At 36.4% G+C, this 15,131-nt stretch overlaps 2 protein-coding genes across 2 annotated transcripts; one reads left to right on the forward strand and one right to left on the reverse strand.

The window, feature by feature from the left end:
- Positions 1 to 260: 260 nt before the first annotated feature.
- LOC133529977 (uncharacterized) lies at positions 261 to 13,889 on the reverse strand. Its single transcript, XM_061867770.1, has 8 exons — positions 13,743 to 13,889; positions 13,206 to 13,370; positions 12,383 to 12,598; positions 11,552 to 11,717; positions 10,626 to 10,784; positions 4,352 to 4,535; positions 1,285 to 1,613; positions 261 to 394 (listed from the first exon to the last, which is right to left on the reverse strand). The coding sequence occupies exons 1-8, from the start codon at positions 13,804 to 13,806 to the stop codon at positions 319 to 321; spliced, it is 1,359 nt and encodes a 452-aa protein (XP_061723754.1). The 5' UTR covers positions 13,807 to 13,889; the 3' UTR covers positions 261 to 318.
- Positions 4,549 to 6,128, forward strand: LOC133529978 (uncharacterized). Its single transcript, XM_061867771.1, has 2 exons — positions 4,549 to 4,772; positions 4,856 to 6,128. The coding sequence occupies exon 2, from the start codon at positions 4,947 to 4,949 to the stop codon at positions 6,075 to 6,077; it is 1,131 nt and encodes a 376-aa protein (XP_061723755.1). The 5' UTR covers positions 4,549 to 4,772; positions 4,856 to 4,946; the 3' UTR covers positions 6,078 to 6,128.
- Positions 13,890 to 15,131: the final 1,242 nt, after the last annotated feature.

The following is a 15,131-nucleotide window of genomic DNA, read 5'->3' on the forward strand; positions in this document are numbered from 1 at the left end:
GCGTGACAGCGCTATGTGAGTATATAGAAATGTCCCGTTCGCACAACGGAGCGCCCAATATGAAGACGCCATTGACATAATCTAAGGACGAGCCTTACGGGCACTAAGAATGGTGCTAATTCAGTGGTGTCACTCACGAAATCGAGCCAATCGTGCATTCTGACGCAACCAGTTGCAACCAATCGCGTGAAGCGAACTTATCAGTTACCTGAGAAGCTCAGTTAAATCGTAGACCGATAGAAAACAAAACACAAATCCAATTTCTCTAGATTATTCATCTTTATTCATATTGATTTCATGGTTCAGTCGTACGTTCATCTATTTATTGGAACAGGTCATGGTTGTACATTGGAGATGTCGTTCTCGAGTGCAACTGCATTTATTGCATTCTTTTCTAAAAAAAATAACACGTTTTTCAGAAAATATATCCGCAGTCTAAACAACGACTTACGTTAGAACGCGGAACGGCCCGAATCCTGGGCTATAACCGCGAAAATCGAAGTTCATCAAATACCGGCATTTTCCTCTGTCACTCTAATTACGTCATAGTGAGAGTAAAAGAGAAAGATCCCCGCAATTTGCGAATTTCGATTTTCGCGGTAGACCCTCTGGTCGCGAATTCCGTCACTTCGTTTCCTACTCGTATGATAAGTAGGTGATCAGTGGTCAAGTGATGCTCTCTACAGAAAACTATGTCGAGCTCTTCGGCCCAGACCCGGACCGTTTTAGCGTGAGTCATTGAAAGGCTCCGAAAAACGCCCGTCATTTTATTTTAAAAACATAACTCTGTTCCGTACAAAAAGAAAAAGCGCTGGTGGCCTAACGGTAAGAGCGTGCGCCTTGCAATCTGGAGATCGCGGGTTCAAACCCCGGCTCGTACCAATGAGTTTTTGGGAACGTGTGTTAGAATGTACGAAATATCATTTGATATTTACCAGTCGCTTTTCGGTGAAGGAAAACATCGTGAGGAAACCGGACTAATCCCAATAAGGCCTAGTTTACCCTCTGGGTTGGAAGGTCAGATGGCAGTCGCCAAATCTTGGGATAAGTTGTCAAACGGAACCCATGAGCCGTGGCAAAATGCCGGGACAACGCGAGGAGGAAGAAGAACCCTATTCCGTGAGACTTCCATACCAATACCAACGATTAAATATGGTCCAATGACGTCCGTGGACTGTACTGTGAACGAACATTTTTATTCGGGAGTGTATGTAAATTAAGTACCTTACTCCGTCAGTAGAATCTCCTCTCCTTTATGAAGGTATAGGTAATATTCTTACTCACCGATATACTACACCAGGTTCACACTTCTTGCCATCCAGAAACGCTTTGTCAAATTCTTTGACCTTGTTAGATAATTTTCGAGGCCTATTCATTCCTGTTTGCTTCTCGGCGTCCATTGGCGGATGAACCGTTTTTTCTTGAAGAGGTCGACGAGGCCTGCGAGGCCTACTCGTACCAGATTTATCCTCGGCACTCGAATCCAAGAAAGCTGCCTCCAAGAATGGTGTCCGCCCTTCAGTTCGTGTTGGAGGACGAACCGTTTTTTCTTGGAGAGGCCGAGGCCTACGCGTTCTAGGTTGCTCCTCGGTACTTGAGCTCGAGAAAGTCACCTGTCAAAACACAGATTTAATCTGTCACGATTTTTACATAGGTATTATTTACTTTAACCGGACTTAGGGCCTGTTTCACAATGTCCAAGTAAACTCCTGAATATTCTACTTGCCACTTATCTGACGAATAAAGTCATTGTTTGCGTTTCACAATATTCAAAGAAGCTTAACTGCAAGTGCTAAGCTTAAGCTTAAGTGCTAAGTTTTGCAAGAAGTTTTATCTGGCAGTTAATTTATTCGTTAATTAGCTATCCAATACTTTCTTGGACATCTTCTCATCATCATCTTAACTTAGATTGTGTATAATTTTCTTTACGGTATGATTATAAATAATACCCATCTGTATATAATACATGTAAAGTATATAGAGACAAATGGAAGGTAACTGTTACTTATAGCACAGGTTTATACCTATTTTAAGTATCAGCGAAAGACTCTTAGACAATGAATCCTATGTAATATATTATAAGATATTATGTATAAGGTGTAAACTTTTGAGCTTAATAAACTTATCTTATACTTATACATTGTGAAACAGGCCCTTAATAGCGTATACCTACTTAAGCTTTAAATTTCGACGTCGGTATGTCCGAGACCATGCAGCACAGAGATAATCCCGTCCTCGAAACGTGGGACATAATTTTAATGTTTAAGTATACGCGATTAAGTCCCGTTAAAGTCCATAATATTTTTTTCATTTCTCACATGCTCTGAACTGGGTCGTTGTTGTTCTAAAAAGTGTGCAGAAAATGATACGTTTCTGCTCTAGACCACTGTTCTTTCTTAGTACGTTTTTTTCTCTTTTTAGGGTTCCGTAGCCAAATGGCAAAAAACGGAACCCTTATAGATTCGTCATGTCCGTCTGTCTGTCCGATTCTGTCACAGCCACTTTTTTCCGAAACTATAAAAGCTATACTGTTCAAACTTGGTAAGTAGATGTATTCTATGAACCGCATTATGATGTTCACACAAAAATAGAAAAAAAACAATAAATTTTGGGGGTTCCCCATACTTAGAACTGAAACTCAAAAAATCTTTTTTCATCAAACTCATACGTGTGGGGTATCTATGGATAGGTCTTTAAAAATGATATTGAGGTTTCTAATATCATTTTTTTCTAAACTGAAAAGTTTGCGCGAGAGACACTTCCAAAGTGGTAAAAAGTGTGTCCCCCCCCCCGTAACTTCTAAAATAACAGAATGAAAAATCTAAAAAAAAATATATGATATACATTGCCATGCAAACTTCCACCGAAAATTGGTTCGAACGAGATCTAGTAAGTAGTTTTTTTTTAATACGTCATAAAAATTAAAAAAAAAAAATTTTTTCATCAAACCCATACGTGTGGGGTATCTATGGATAGGTCTTCAAAAATGATATTTAGGTTTCTAATATCATTTTTTTCTAAACTGAATAGTTTGCGCGAGAGACACTTCCAAAGTGAAAAAATGTGTGTCCCCCCCCCTGTAACTTCTAAAATAACAGAATGAAAAATCTAAAAAAAATATATGATATATATTGCCATGCAAACTTCCACCGAAAATTGGTTCGAACGAGATCTAGTAAGTAGTTTTTTTTTAATACGTCATAAAAATTAAAAAAAAAAATTTTTTTCATCAAACCCATACGTGTGGGGTATCTATGGATAGGTCTTCAAAAATGATATTTAGGTTTCTAATATCATTTTTTTTCTAAACTGAATAGTTTGCGCGAGAGACACTTCCAAAGTGAAAAAATGTGTGTCCCCCCCCCCCTGTAACTTCTAAAATAACAGAATGAAAAATCTAAAAAGAATATATGATATACATTACCATGCAAACTTCCACCGAAAATTGGTTTGAACGAGATCTAGTGAATAGTTTTTTTTTAATACGTCAATAAATTAAAAAAAAAATTTTTTTTCATCAAACCCATACGTGTGGGGTATCTATGGATAGGTCTTCAAAAATGATATTTAGGTTTCTAACATCATTTTTTTCTAAACTGAATAGTTTGCGCGAGAGACAGTCCCAAAGTGGTAAAATGTGTGTCCAAAGTGGTAAAATGTTGAACAAGATCTAGCAAGTAGATTTTTTTTTAATACGTCTTAAATGGTACGGAACCCTTCATGCGCGAGTCCGACTCGCACTTGGCCGCTTTTTTACGAAAAGCGATTAATATTTTGGTTGTAAATGGATTCGTTGTACAATTTCTTTTCTGATAATTAACTCCCCATTCCATAACTAGGTAACGATAACGATAATTATGTTTACCTAAATACTTAATCTAAAATACCCTCAAGAAATAAGTACTACTGAAGTTTATACTTAGCCGCGTTTTTTTAATACACATAAGTTTTACTTTCCTCGTGTTCGAAATGAAAAGTAGAGTGTTTAACTCAGGTAAAAGGCACCACTTCATCCCTTGGTTAACAATCTACTATAGAACTTAAAAATGGCTTAGTCACGTTCACTTACGTTTATTATTTGGCCTACGTTTAGTACTTCAGAGCCCCTAGTGTACATTTATTCGATTTTGTGCTGTGACGTACGCGTTTGCGTTAAGTCTCATTTAGTATAGGATTTAGAAAAAGCGCGACAAGCTGAACGTTTTGGAAACTCTAAATCCCATACAAAATGAGACTTAACGCAAACGCGTACGTCATGTTACGCCATCGAATAAATGTACACTAGGGGTACAGTTTGAAATGAGAGAAAATCGTGGTAAATCAACATAAGGTGTATAATAATGAAATTCACCTGTGCCTGCCCTTCAGCGCGCTTTGGTGGACGAACCGTTTTTTCTCGAAGAGGCCGACGGCGATGTCTGCGAGGCCTACGGGTTCTCCAGAAAAGTTTTTGTATCTCGTCGTTACTGAGACACGTCATTGTTGTGCAGCGGAGAAGTCGTTTTGCTGAACATATGCATTTGTTGCATTCTTTTCTGTAAAATATAATTATATATGTAAAAAGTATTAATTATACTTTTATATTTTTTCTATTTGACCGCCACCTACTCTATGGATGCGTGGCTGTCGATAATGTCACATATGTCATAAAAAATGTGAAATGTACGAAAGAAAACGTTTATTTAAAATAATTTATCAAATAGTAATATCAGTGATTAAGTTTACATGCTGATAGACGAATAGACATTTAATGTCGTTTATTTTCGTTTCAGGTATGTAGGTTTTCCTTTAGTTATTTTCTTACAAATGGTTTCAATGGTAGAAACACAGATTAAATAAAATATTTTCGTTTCAGATAAAGCAACGCATTATTTTTATTTGTCTATCTTATTAGTGGTAAAGAAATATCTTATAAAACGACATTATTGTTATTAAGTCGATCGGAAATGGAGAAACTTCGCTTCGAATTTACGATATTGCCGGGAAGTGATGGAAAGACAAATATTTACTGTGTTACTTCTATAACTACGAGTGATAATAAAATCTATGCTATTCCGGAAGAGCTACAATCAGTCGGTTATCATAAAGAAATACTGAAAACAGCTGCTTATAGTAAAGTAAAAAACAGTTTAACTAAGAGATATCAGATAAGAAGAGTCTGGATAACAATGACCGAAGAACTTAAGAAAAATTATATAGACGAGGATGGTAACATACAATTCGGAGATCAATACCTAGAAGAATTAAATGAAAAAAAACCCTCCACCGAACCTCAAAAAGATACGGATGCCTTAGGTAAATTATTGGAAAAATTAATAGAGAATACACAAGAAAACCGACAACAGAGTTTGAAAAATATTGCGGAGAAGTTTGTTATTGAGAAATTTTCAACTAAGAATTCAAACGCTGTTCAGTGGATAGACATTTTCGAAAGAGAATGTGAGCGTTTTCAAATTGCAGACGAGAAGAAGGTTGAAATATTGAGGCTATTCATGGATAAGAGTTGCGCAGATTGGTTTAGTTCAATGATCATAAAATTAACAATGGACGCGGATTGGTCCAAATGGAAAAAGAAATTCTGTGACTCTTTTGCAAATAAAGGATGGAACCCAGTTACGAATGCAATGTTTTTTAAATATAAAGACGGTTCATTGCTGGACTACGCTATTAAAAAAGAGAAATTATTACTGGATATGAGAAGATCGATTGATGCCGGCACATTGGTGGATTTAATTGCATCTGGTTTGCCGGAATATATAATAAACAAGATTGACAGGGAAATATTAAATGATACTGTTGATTTATTTAATGAGGTCAGCAAGCTGGAACACATGGTAAATAGAAAAAGTTACGTGTTTAAGAGAAGAGTGGGAAGCTCCAAAACTAGCAATAAAAATGAAGATCTAAACGCATGTAAAATCTGCGAAAAATTAAATAAAGGACCCCGTTACCACCCAGAAAACTTATGCTGGTTTAGAACAAAAGACGAAGATAAGAATGTAAAGAATGTTGTGAGACATGTCAACAACTCAGTTATTGAAGCTGAATTAAATGAAACGCACCAAAAAAACGAATAATAACACCATTAATATATGTCAAACTGAAAGTAAATGATAAATTTGAATTGAAGGCCCTTTATGATTCAGGTTCAAATGTTTCTGTTATTAACTCCAAGCTTTTAAGACTGAAAGGGAAAGGAAACAGTTTGAACGAAGCAAATTTAATTACAATTAGTGGTGTTAATAAGACAAAAGGTTTGACAAACTTAAAAATAAAAATCTTCGAACTGGAAAAGAATGTAGATATAGATATTCTAGATGATGAAAAATTCAAAGATGACTTTTTGATTGGATTAGACCTAATAAAATTATTCAGACTGAGACAAGATGAAAACTTAGAAATCTCTCAAAAAGAAGAAGGAAGTAATAATGACAAAGATCCTATAAATGATAAAAAAGTAGACATTTTTAACGATTTAGTATTAAAGAATGAAACTCGAGGTGAAACAGAATACAAAATAAACTTTAATGAACATGTAAAGGAAGATGATTTTGAAATGAATATAGATCATTTGAATGGAGAAGAAAAAGTTAAAATAAATACATTAATTGATAAATACAAGTCAGTTTTTGCAAAACATAAGTTCGATATTGGCACAGTTAATGAATATGAAGCAAGGATAGATTTATTAGTTGACAAATACTGTAGTAAGAGGCCCTATAGGTGCACTGAAGAAGATAAAAAAGAGATCGAACAACAGATAGCAAAACTATTAGACAATAAACTAATAGAAGAGTCTTACAGTCCATTTGCTGCTCCTGTTACTTTAGCATTTAAAAAAGAGGATAATAGAAAATCGAGACTATGCATAGACTTCAGGGATCTGAATAAAATAGTAGTTCCTCAGGCTCAACCATTTCCATTAATAGATGATCTGATGATTAAAACGAGGAATTGCAGTTACTTTTCTACCTTGGATATAAACTCTGCATTTTGGTCTATCCCATTACGAATCGAAGACAGGAAGAAAACTGGTTTTGTGACACAGGAAGGACATTTTCAGTGGACAGTGTTGCCGTTCGGGTTAAAGACCTCGCCTGCAATCTTTCAGAGGATACTAAGCAATGTATTAAGAAAACATAAACTTACTGCTTTTGCTGTTAATTATATAGATGATATTCTCATATTTTCTAGAACATTCACAGAGCATATTGATCACCTGACACAATTGTTGGAAGCAATAAAGACTGAAGGGTTTAGATTGAAATTTACGAAGTGCATTTTTGCATCAAACTCGGTCAAATATCTAGGTCACATAATCCAAAATAACTCAATACAACCGGTAAAAGATAACTTAATATCTATAAAGAATTTTCCTGTCCCAAAAACCCAGAAAAATATTAGACAATTTCTAGGGAAGATAAATTTTTATCATGAATATATACCAAGAAGTGCAATGATATTAGACCCATTACATAATTTACTCAGAAAAAATCAAAAATTCGTATGGTCTGAAGAATGCCAGAAAGCATTCGAAACAATAAAAAACCTGCTATGCTCCCAACCAGTACTGGAAATATTTGATCAAGATTTACCAATAAATATTTATACTGACGCTTCATTGGAAGGCATTGGAGCTATTTTAAAACAGATGCAGCCTAATGGAAAAGAAAAACCAGTTGCATATTTTTCTAAGAAATTGAATGTGGCACAAAAGAAAAAAAAAGCTATATACTTGGAATGTCTAGCTATTAAGGAGGCTGTGAGATACTGGCAATACTGGCTGATAGGAAAATCATTCACAGTTTTCTCCGATCACAAACCCCTAGAAAATATGAACCTTAAATCAAGAACGGATGAAGAACTGGGTGACTTGACATACTATCTGTCTCAATATGATTTTCAAATAAAATATGCGCCAGGAAAAACAAACTTGGAAGCAGACTGCTTAAGCAGGAATCCAGTTTTAGAATGTGACGAAAATAAAGATGAACAATTAAAAGTTGTTAATTTAATAAAACTTGAAGATATTTTAAAAGATCAGAGTCAAAATAAATATATACAGAATAAAAAGGAGAATTTAATTAAGAAACATAACGTTTATTTAAGAAAAATGAAGACAAAAGAGAAAATACTACTATCAGAGAGGTTTAGCAGAACACTTTTGAAAAATATACATGAACAGTTTTGCCACATTGGAGTTGGACAAATGCTGAAAACTATTAGTCCGTTATATTCGGCTAAAAATTTAACAACTAATATCAAAAATGTTTGCGCTACATGTGAAATTTGTATTAAAAATAAATCAAGAGGACGAGACAAATTTGGACTTATGTCTCATTTGGGTCCGGCTACAAAACCTTTTGAAATTATGTCAATAGACACGATTGGAGGATTTGGAGGTTCGAGATCAACAAAAAAATATCTGCATTTGTTGGTAGACCACTTCACCAGATATGCGTATATACTAACATCCAAAACCCAAAGTGCAGATGATTTTATTAAACTACTCAAAAATGTAACAGAAACAAACAACATTGGTATGATACTTACTGATCAATACCCTGGAATTAATTCAAAAGAATTTAAGATTTTCTTGCAGAACAAGAGTATAAACATAGTTTTTACAGCAGTAAATACAGCTTTCTCGAATGGATTAAATGAAAGATTAAATCAAACATTAGTAAACAAGATAAGATGCAGAATAAACGAAAGAGGAGAAAAAACGAGCTTGGGCCACAATAGCACAAGAATGTCTAAAAAAATACAATGAAACAAAACATTCAGTCACTGGTTTTTCCCCATCTTACCTTATGAATGGTACAGATGATAGAATTTTGCCAAAAGAACTTAAGCAAGAACTGCAAAGTGATTGGAATATAGATAAAGAGATAGCACTCGAAAATACTTTAAAATCGCACAACTACAATAAGAAAATATTTGACAAAAATCGAAGGTATCATAAATTTAATGTTGGAGACTTGGTGTATGTGGAAAATGGAAACAAGCTAAACAGAAGGAAATTAGATGAGCTGAAAATTGGACCCTATAAAATTACTGAGAAAATTTCAGACTCTATATACAGAATAGATGTCGGTCATAAAAAAGCAGAGTCGAACTTGTTCCATATAACGAAACTTATTCCAGTCCCTATTATAGATGAAGAAGGAGAAGAAACGGAGGAGAGTTCACGATCCTGCGAAAATTTTATTGGAAAAATTTTCTATCCTTAGGGGGGGAGATGTAAAAAGTATTAATTATACTTTTATATTTTTTCTATTTGACCGCCACCTACTCTATGGATGCGTGGCTGTCGATAATGTCACATATGTCATAAAAAATGTGAAATGTACGAAAGAAAACGTTTATTTAAAATAATTTATCAAATAGTAATATCAGTGATTAAGTTTACATGCTGATAGACGAATAGACATTTAATGTCGTTTATTTTCGTTTCAGGTATGTAGGTTTTCCTTTAGTTATTTTCTTACAAATGGTTTCAATGGTAGAAACACAGATTAAATAAAATATTTTCGTTTCAGATAAAGCAACGCATTATTTTTATTTGTCTATCTTATTAGTGGTAAAGAAATATCTTATATATATAAATACATAAGTATTTAATTATACTTAAATTAAATGTAAAATTTGTATGAAAATATGACGTTTATGGAGGCGTTATTACTATACGTCGCTACTAAATCAGTGAACAAATTAGGGTATTTTTTTATGGCTATCGCAATTAGGGTATTTGACTTCTAGTCAAATCAGTTTCTTTTTCCGAACTGTCAAAAAGATTTGCTACTATGGTGGAATTTACATGAAACACTAGCAAATGACGTCACGGTCAAGTTACCTACTCTTTATAGTTATATACGGATTATAAAATAGAAATAGTGTCTAAAAATAACTGCTGTCTACATTTCTCTATTAATGTTGTGGTGCTTTATTTCGTCCAAAGAGTGAAATAACTTATATTAAATAAAGTCAAATACCCTATTGGCTTGTTTGGTTTCTACCAAATGACAAATCTCATAGTATGTTTCTGAGAGTAACCAGTGGGGAGAAACTGCAGCGTTCGGACGTTCTCGGCTCCGTTCGGCTCAGCGTTGCTACGAGCAATTATAAGGATTCGCAATATCATTCCCCTGGCTGTACCTATTCACTAATTCCCAGGAGGCTCCGCTTATCTGTTTTGATTGTAGATGGAACTTCGCACCAGTCTCACAGTGACCAAAAATAAGATGCTAATTGTAACAACTCGCCTACCTTCTATTTCAATAAATGATTATTGTTCCACTATAGGTCAGTATTGAGAGTACATTTAACTCAGGTAGAACCAGTTGGGACTGCTACCTGAAGTTATAAAATGCGATGATCCAGCTCGGAACGGACAGTTCGTGTCTAACTTTAGACTTGTACAGTTGAATTTAAAAAAGTATTGTTGGATATCAAAGTGAATAAAATAAATGATTTTGCACCAAAGTGTATTATTGTCATTACCTCGGATTTGCTTATAGGAAGGTTTCATAATAAGGTGGAATTTACTGGGAATTTTCGAATAGGTATGGCCAGAGGAATTAGATTTTTGTAGAATAACCCTATTACGATAGGGTTTTACGTACTTATAAACCACACCCGGCGTACACTTCTTCCCGCTGTGTGGGTCGGAGAACGCTGCCTCAAAAGGCCTTATCCGCTTCTTCGGAGCTCCAATGAGGATTAGTGATGAAGAGCAGTGACGCTCGCCCTTTGCCGTACAAATACATGGTGGTCTATTGGGTCTGTAAATATGAATATACTTCTCAATTGGCATAATCCGTTATTTTTATTCTTTAAAAAACTGTCTTCAAAAACGGCTTGATAGGCAAATGCTTTGGCGAGACTTGAACGCTTGCTGTCACTGTCAACGAGTAAGTCTCGGTAGTTTAGTTGGTAAGGAGCGAGCTGGTATCCCGGAGTCGCGTCCTCGAGAAGAGATAAGTTCGAGTCCTCCTTGAACTCTTTATGAACGCCAGACAGCGAAGGAATATGCTGTGCTCCGGACGCCAGGCGATTGAAATTATTTAAGCGAAATTGAACTTTACGGAATCCCGCGTAAGTCTCTATTGCATTGGCGAAGCTGATACCTGTCGCCGTCTTTGGCGTCCTTGGCAAGATTTTCCGATGACGGCCACAGCCGTCATTAATTTAGCCCAATAAATTAATGTCATTGCGTGTTTCCTCATTTTATGGTCTTCATCAGCAGTTCCAATCCAAGTAGTGCTGTCCAACTTTTCCCAGACAACAATTCCCTTAATTTCCCCAGGATCACATCGTCTGATCTTAGTGACAATAAGGACAAACTGAATTTTAATAATTACTTAAATTAATAAAAATCGTCGTCGATAAATCGGAGAAAAAAAAACAAACGATTCCAACGTACTGAAAACTTCTACCTTTTAAATTCGATTAAAAAGACATCACCTTCCGAAAATTATACGGTGGGCTGCACGCCCGTTTTTCACCGACGTATAAAAAATGAGTAACAGAGTTGTATAAAGCCACTCACAGATTGGGATACTTCTGACCCGGAACACATTTTTTCTTCTTCTTCTCTCCGAGTAGCTGAACTGATGGGATACAGTCTTTTTTGACGTCACAGGCAAATTTACTGTTCTGACAAGCACACTCGACACACTCTTGTCTCATTATGTCACCGTCCTCGCAAGGTTTTCCTGAATAGATTAGATGATTTATGTCATGAAAGAACTACGTAAAATAGGGAAAATGTTGAACAGAATCTTACATATAAAGGTATTAGGCTCCGATGTATGCTACTTACCACACACAGTACCTAATTGTCGAAGTCAACTGAATTAAAAACCAACAAAGAAAGCTCGTGTGTAGGGTACCATAAGTGGCCGTCCATCATAGTGTTGTGTTCCTGCCGGTGAGTAAGGTTGCCAGAGCTCAACGAGGGTGCCGAGTGTTAGCATCGGCAACGCGCATGTAACTCCTCCGGAGCTGCAGGCGTACATAGGCTACGGAGACCGCTTACCATCAGGCGGGCCGTATGCTTATTTGCCATCGACGTAGTATATTAAAAAAGGTATAACTTTTAACGATAACTCAAAAACGGTTTACCCGATCATGTTCAAATTAATTTTGAAATTGAAGGATTCACGGTTCAAAAGACGTTTTGAATAAGTCTATATACATACTCGTAATAGATATATACAGAGGCATAGCAGTAGTGTACACATACTAGACTAAATGAATAATTAGCCCTTGAGGCATGGTACCAAGGATGCTGGCGACATCTCCTCGTTGTATCGCAATGCTGATACGTTGTGCGAGGAAGCCGCCAGCTCTGCGGTCACCAGTCTATATTGAATCTTACCAGAAATTTCCCGAGCCTGAAGTTTATAAGTATCTTCATAGTTTGGACACAATAGTTTCTCGCACAACAGACTCTCGGATTTAGTGCAAATGCATCTGTTGCAATCCATGCGGTATAACTTTCCGGGTATACACCTGGCTACCGTGTCGTGCACATTGGGGAGATCGGATAATCTTGATGGGTTGAAGAAGTGGATTTGTTCATCCAATGATGGAACTGGAAACAGAAGCATACAGCCTTAAGTAGGTTCTCTTTACCACGCCCACCTAGAAAGGCATTATTTATTACATATACCCTTTTTCGGATCCCTTTGTTTGACATAATTATTGAAAGTCATAATTACCTATATACTTACTTTACTCTTTGGTCATAATGTAATGATTGTCAGATTATCATTAGTCGTAATTCTGAAACCGTTAACTTTTCAGGATTGTCGTGAGGTTATCCTATAGATAGGTTAGGTTTGTCTAATGGCAATCCTGAAAAGTTACGCGTTTCTGAGAATTCAAATTTTACTAAAAGATTTTTTAAATGTGCTCGGATGAAAGCATCCATCCCTGACTCAAACTCGAATCCCTTGGTTAATCTATTATTATTAAGGACCTTATGAAGCTTATAAAAAAATAATATTAACCTTTTCGCCGCCACTGTATACAGGACTGTATACTGTTTCGAGCCCCACATGCCACGACTTCATATATAGGTACGGGTTGTATACGTGTAATTTTTGGCTTGGCGTTGATGACACTTTATTACTTCATTGACGTGGCAGCGAAAAGGTTAAAGTAGGCATTTGAACTAGCTCTACCATATAAGTAGATACCTTTATCATCCATCTTGCACGTAAGGGGAACAGTACATATCTTAAGTCTGTCGTCAGTGCAGAAGCACTGCTCGCAGTTATGCCCCTTGTAAAACGCCCCTGGGGTACAATTTGACGAACCCTTCGGTTTAACACCAAGGCCGTCCCGTCGTGCGGAGTATTTTGCTATATTTGAACATAATTGTATAAATTAATTTACTTGTAAACTCATACTAAACACTTTGTAAACAAGCCCTAAGGCAAGTGTACACGTTCATAAGCGCCTTATTGGATAAAAATAATATGTTGATTATTTCCGAAATAGAATATTAGAATACCTGTGTCTTTGAGAAAGTAACTTAATTTAAACTCGGGAATGCATCCTTAAAATCAAAGGATTTTAAATAAAATACTGTGTTGATATTTGTTATTTTCAAAATTGGGGTAATTTTGTAGTTATCTCAATGCCCTTTACATTTTAAAATATGATGTATCGCGTTCTACTGGGTACATACCTACATCATCATAAACAAATTTAATATATTTCTAGAAACTTACGCGAAATTGCTTCAATAATGGAAAGAGAAGACATAATAAAAAGATATACAAATACTACTGCCATATTGCGGCCTAGCAATTTGACTCGCTGAATGTTTTTATAGCTTAAGGACCATTAATTTTGCAATCTAAAAGTAATAGTATTTCTTGTAGTCACCGGGAACTGTTACTGTTCGAAGGCTGCAAATATACGTGACAAGCTCTTATGGCTCTACAAATAAGTTCGTGTCAGATTAACTGTAGTACTATGAAATTAAAGAAAATATATCGTTGAAATAGAGATCTTATTAAGCTAGAATTTATTAAAATAACAGTTATTTAAGCGATCAAACATGGGATCTCTCCTTGATTTTTTTAAAGAAAACGCTAAGTTTGACGTTTAACTTTTTGAACGCCCTATCGCACGCGGCGCGTAATCGTGAACCTTGTCGGTATGCATGAAGGTTGATATTGGGCTGTAGCCGCGCACGTCACATGACGTCTTTGGCGGTCAAAAGGTTAAACACAGACCAACTAAAATAACACACAGCGTGTGCTATCAAAATCGTAGCAGACTTGTCTTGGTCTGACTCTATCACCAATTGGCCAGCTACCTGTGGTGGTTTTATGATTAATCAGAATTAAAGATTAAAGAGTAATTGATTGTATAAGAGATATGTTTTAAGAAAAAAAACCGGACAAGTGCGAGTCGGACTCGCCCACCGAGGGTTCCGTACTTTTTAGTATTTGTTGTTATAGCGGCAACAGAAATACATCATCGGTGAAAATTTCAACTGTCTAGCTATCACGGTTCATGAGATACAGCCTGGTGACATACGGACGGAGGGACGGCGGAGTCTTAGTAATAGGGTACCGTTTTACCCTTTGGGTACGGAACCCTAAAAATCGTGTCCTCCCTAGTTTGACAGCAGACGTAAGACGTATGCCTTGACTCGTATTGTCATGTAATAAAAGGATAGTTTTTTTTTTATACTACGTCGGTGGCATACGACCCTCCTGATGGTAAGCAGTCTCCGTAGCCTATGTACGCCTGCAACTCCAGAGGAGTCACATGCGCGTTGCCGACCCTAGCATTCCCCCCCCCCCCCTCGTTGAGCTGACAAAATTGCGCGTCATCGACTATAGGGACCGTGCGCGTTAGAGGGTCTGCCATAGTCTGGCCTTCGGAATCATAAACATGAACATTTACACCCCACACCAAAGCAAGTGCTGCCATCTACCGTGCTCGTACGTTTACTTGTGCATAGTAGGTTCTGCCATCTTGTGGGCTACATCGGAACCATAAACTTCACATTTACGTCTCGTGCCAAAACTCCTCCTCCTGCTCCTGTGTTGCCTCCTACAGTTCATGCATTAGTACTGATACCATAGCAGTACTGATAATTCCGC

This window comes from Cydia pomonella, chromosome 22 (assembly GCF_033807575.1).
Source record: "Cydia pomonella isolate Wapato2018A chromosome 22, ilCydPomo1, whole genome shotgun sequence".
Taxonomy (NCBI): domain Eukaryota; kingdom Metazoa; phylum Arthropoda; class Insecta; order Lepidoptera; family Tortricidae; genus Cydia; species Cydia pomonella.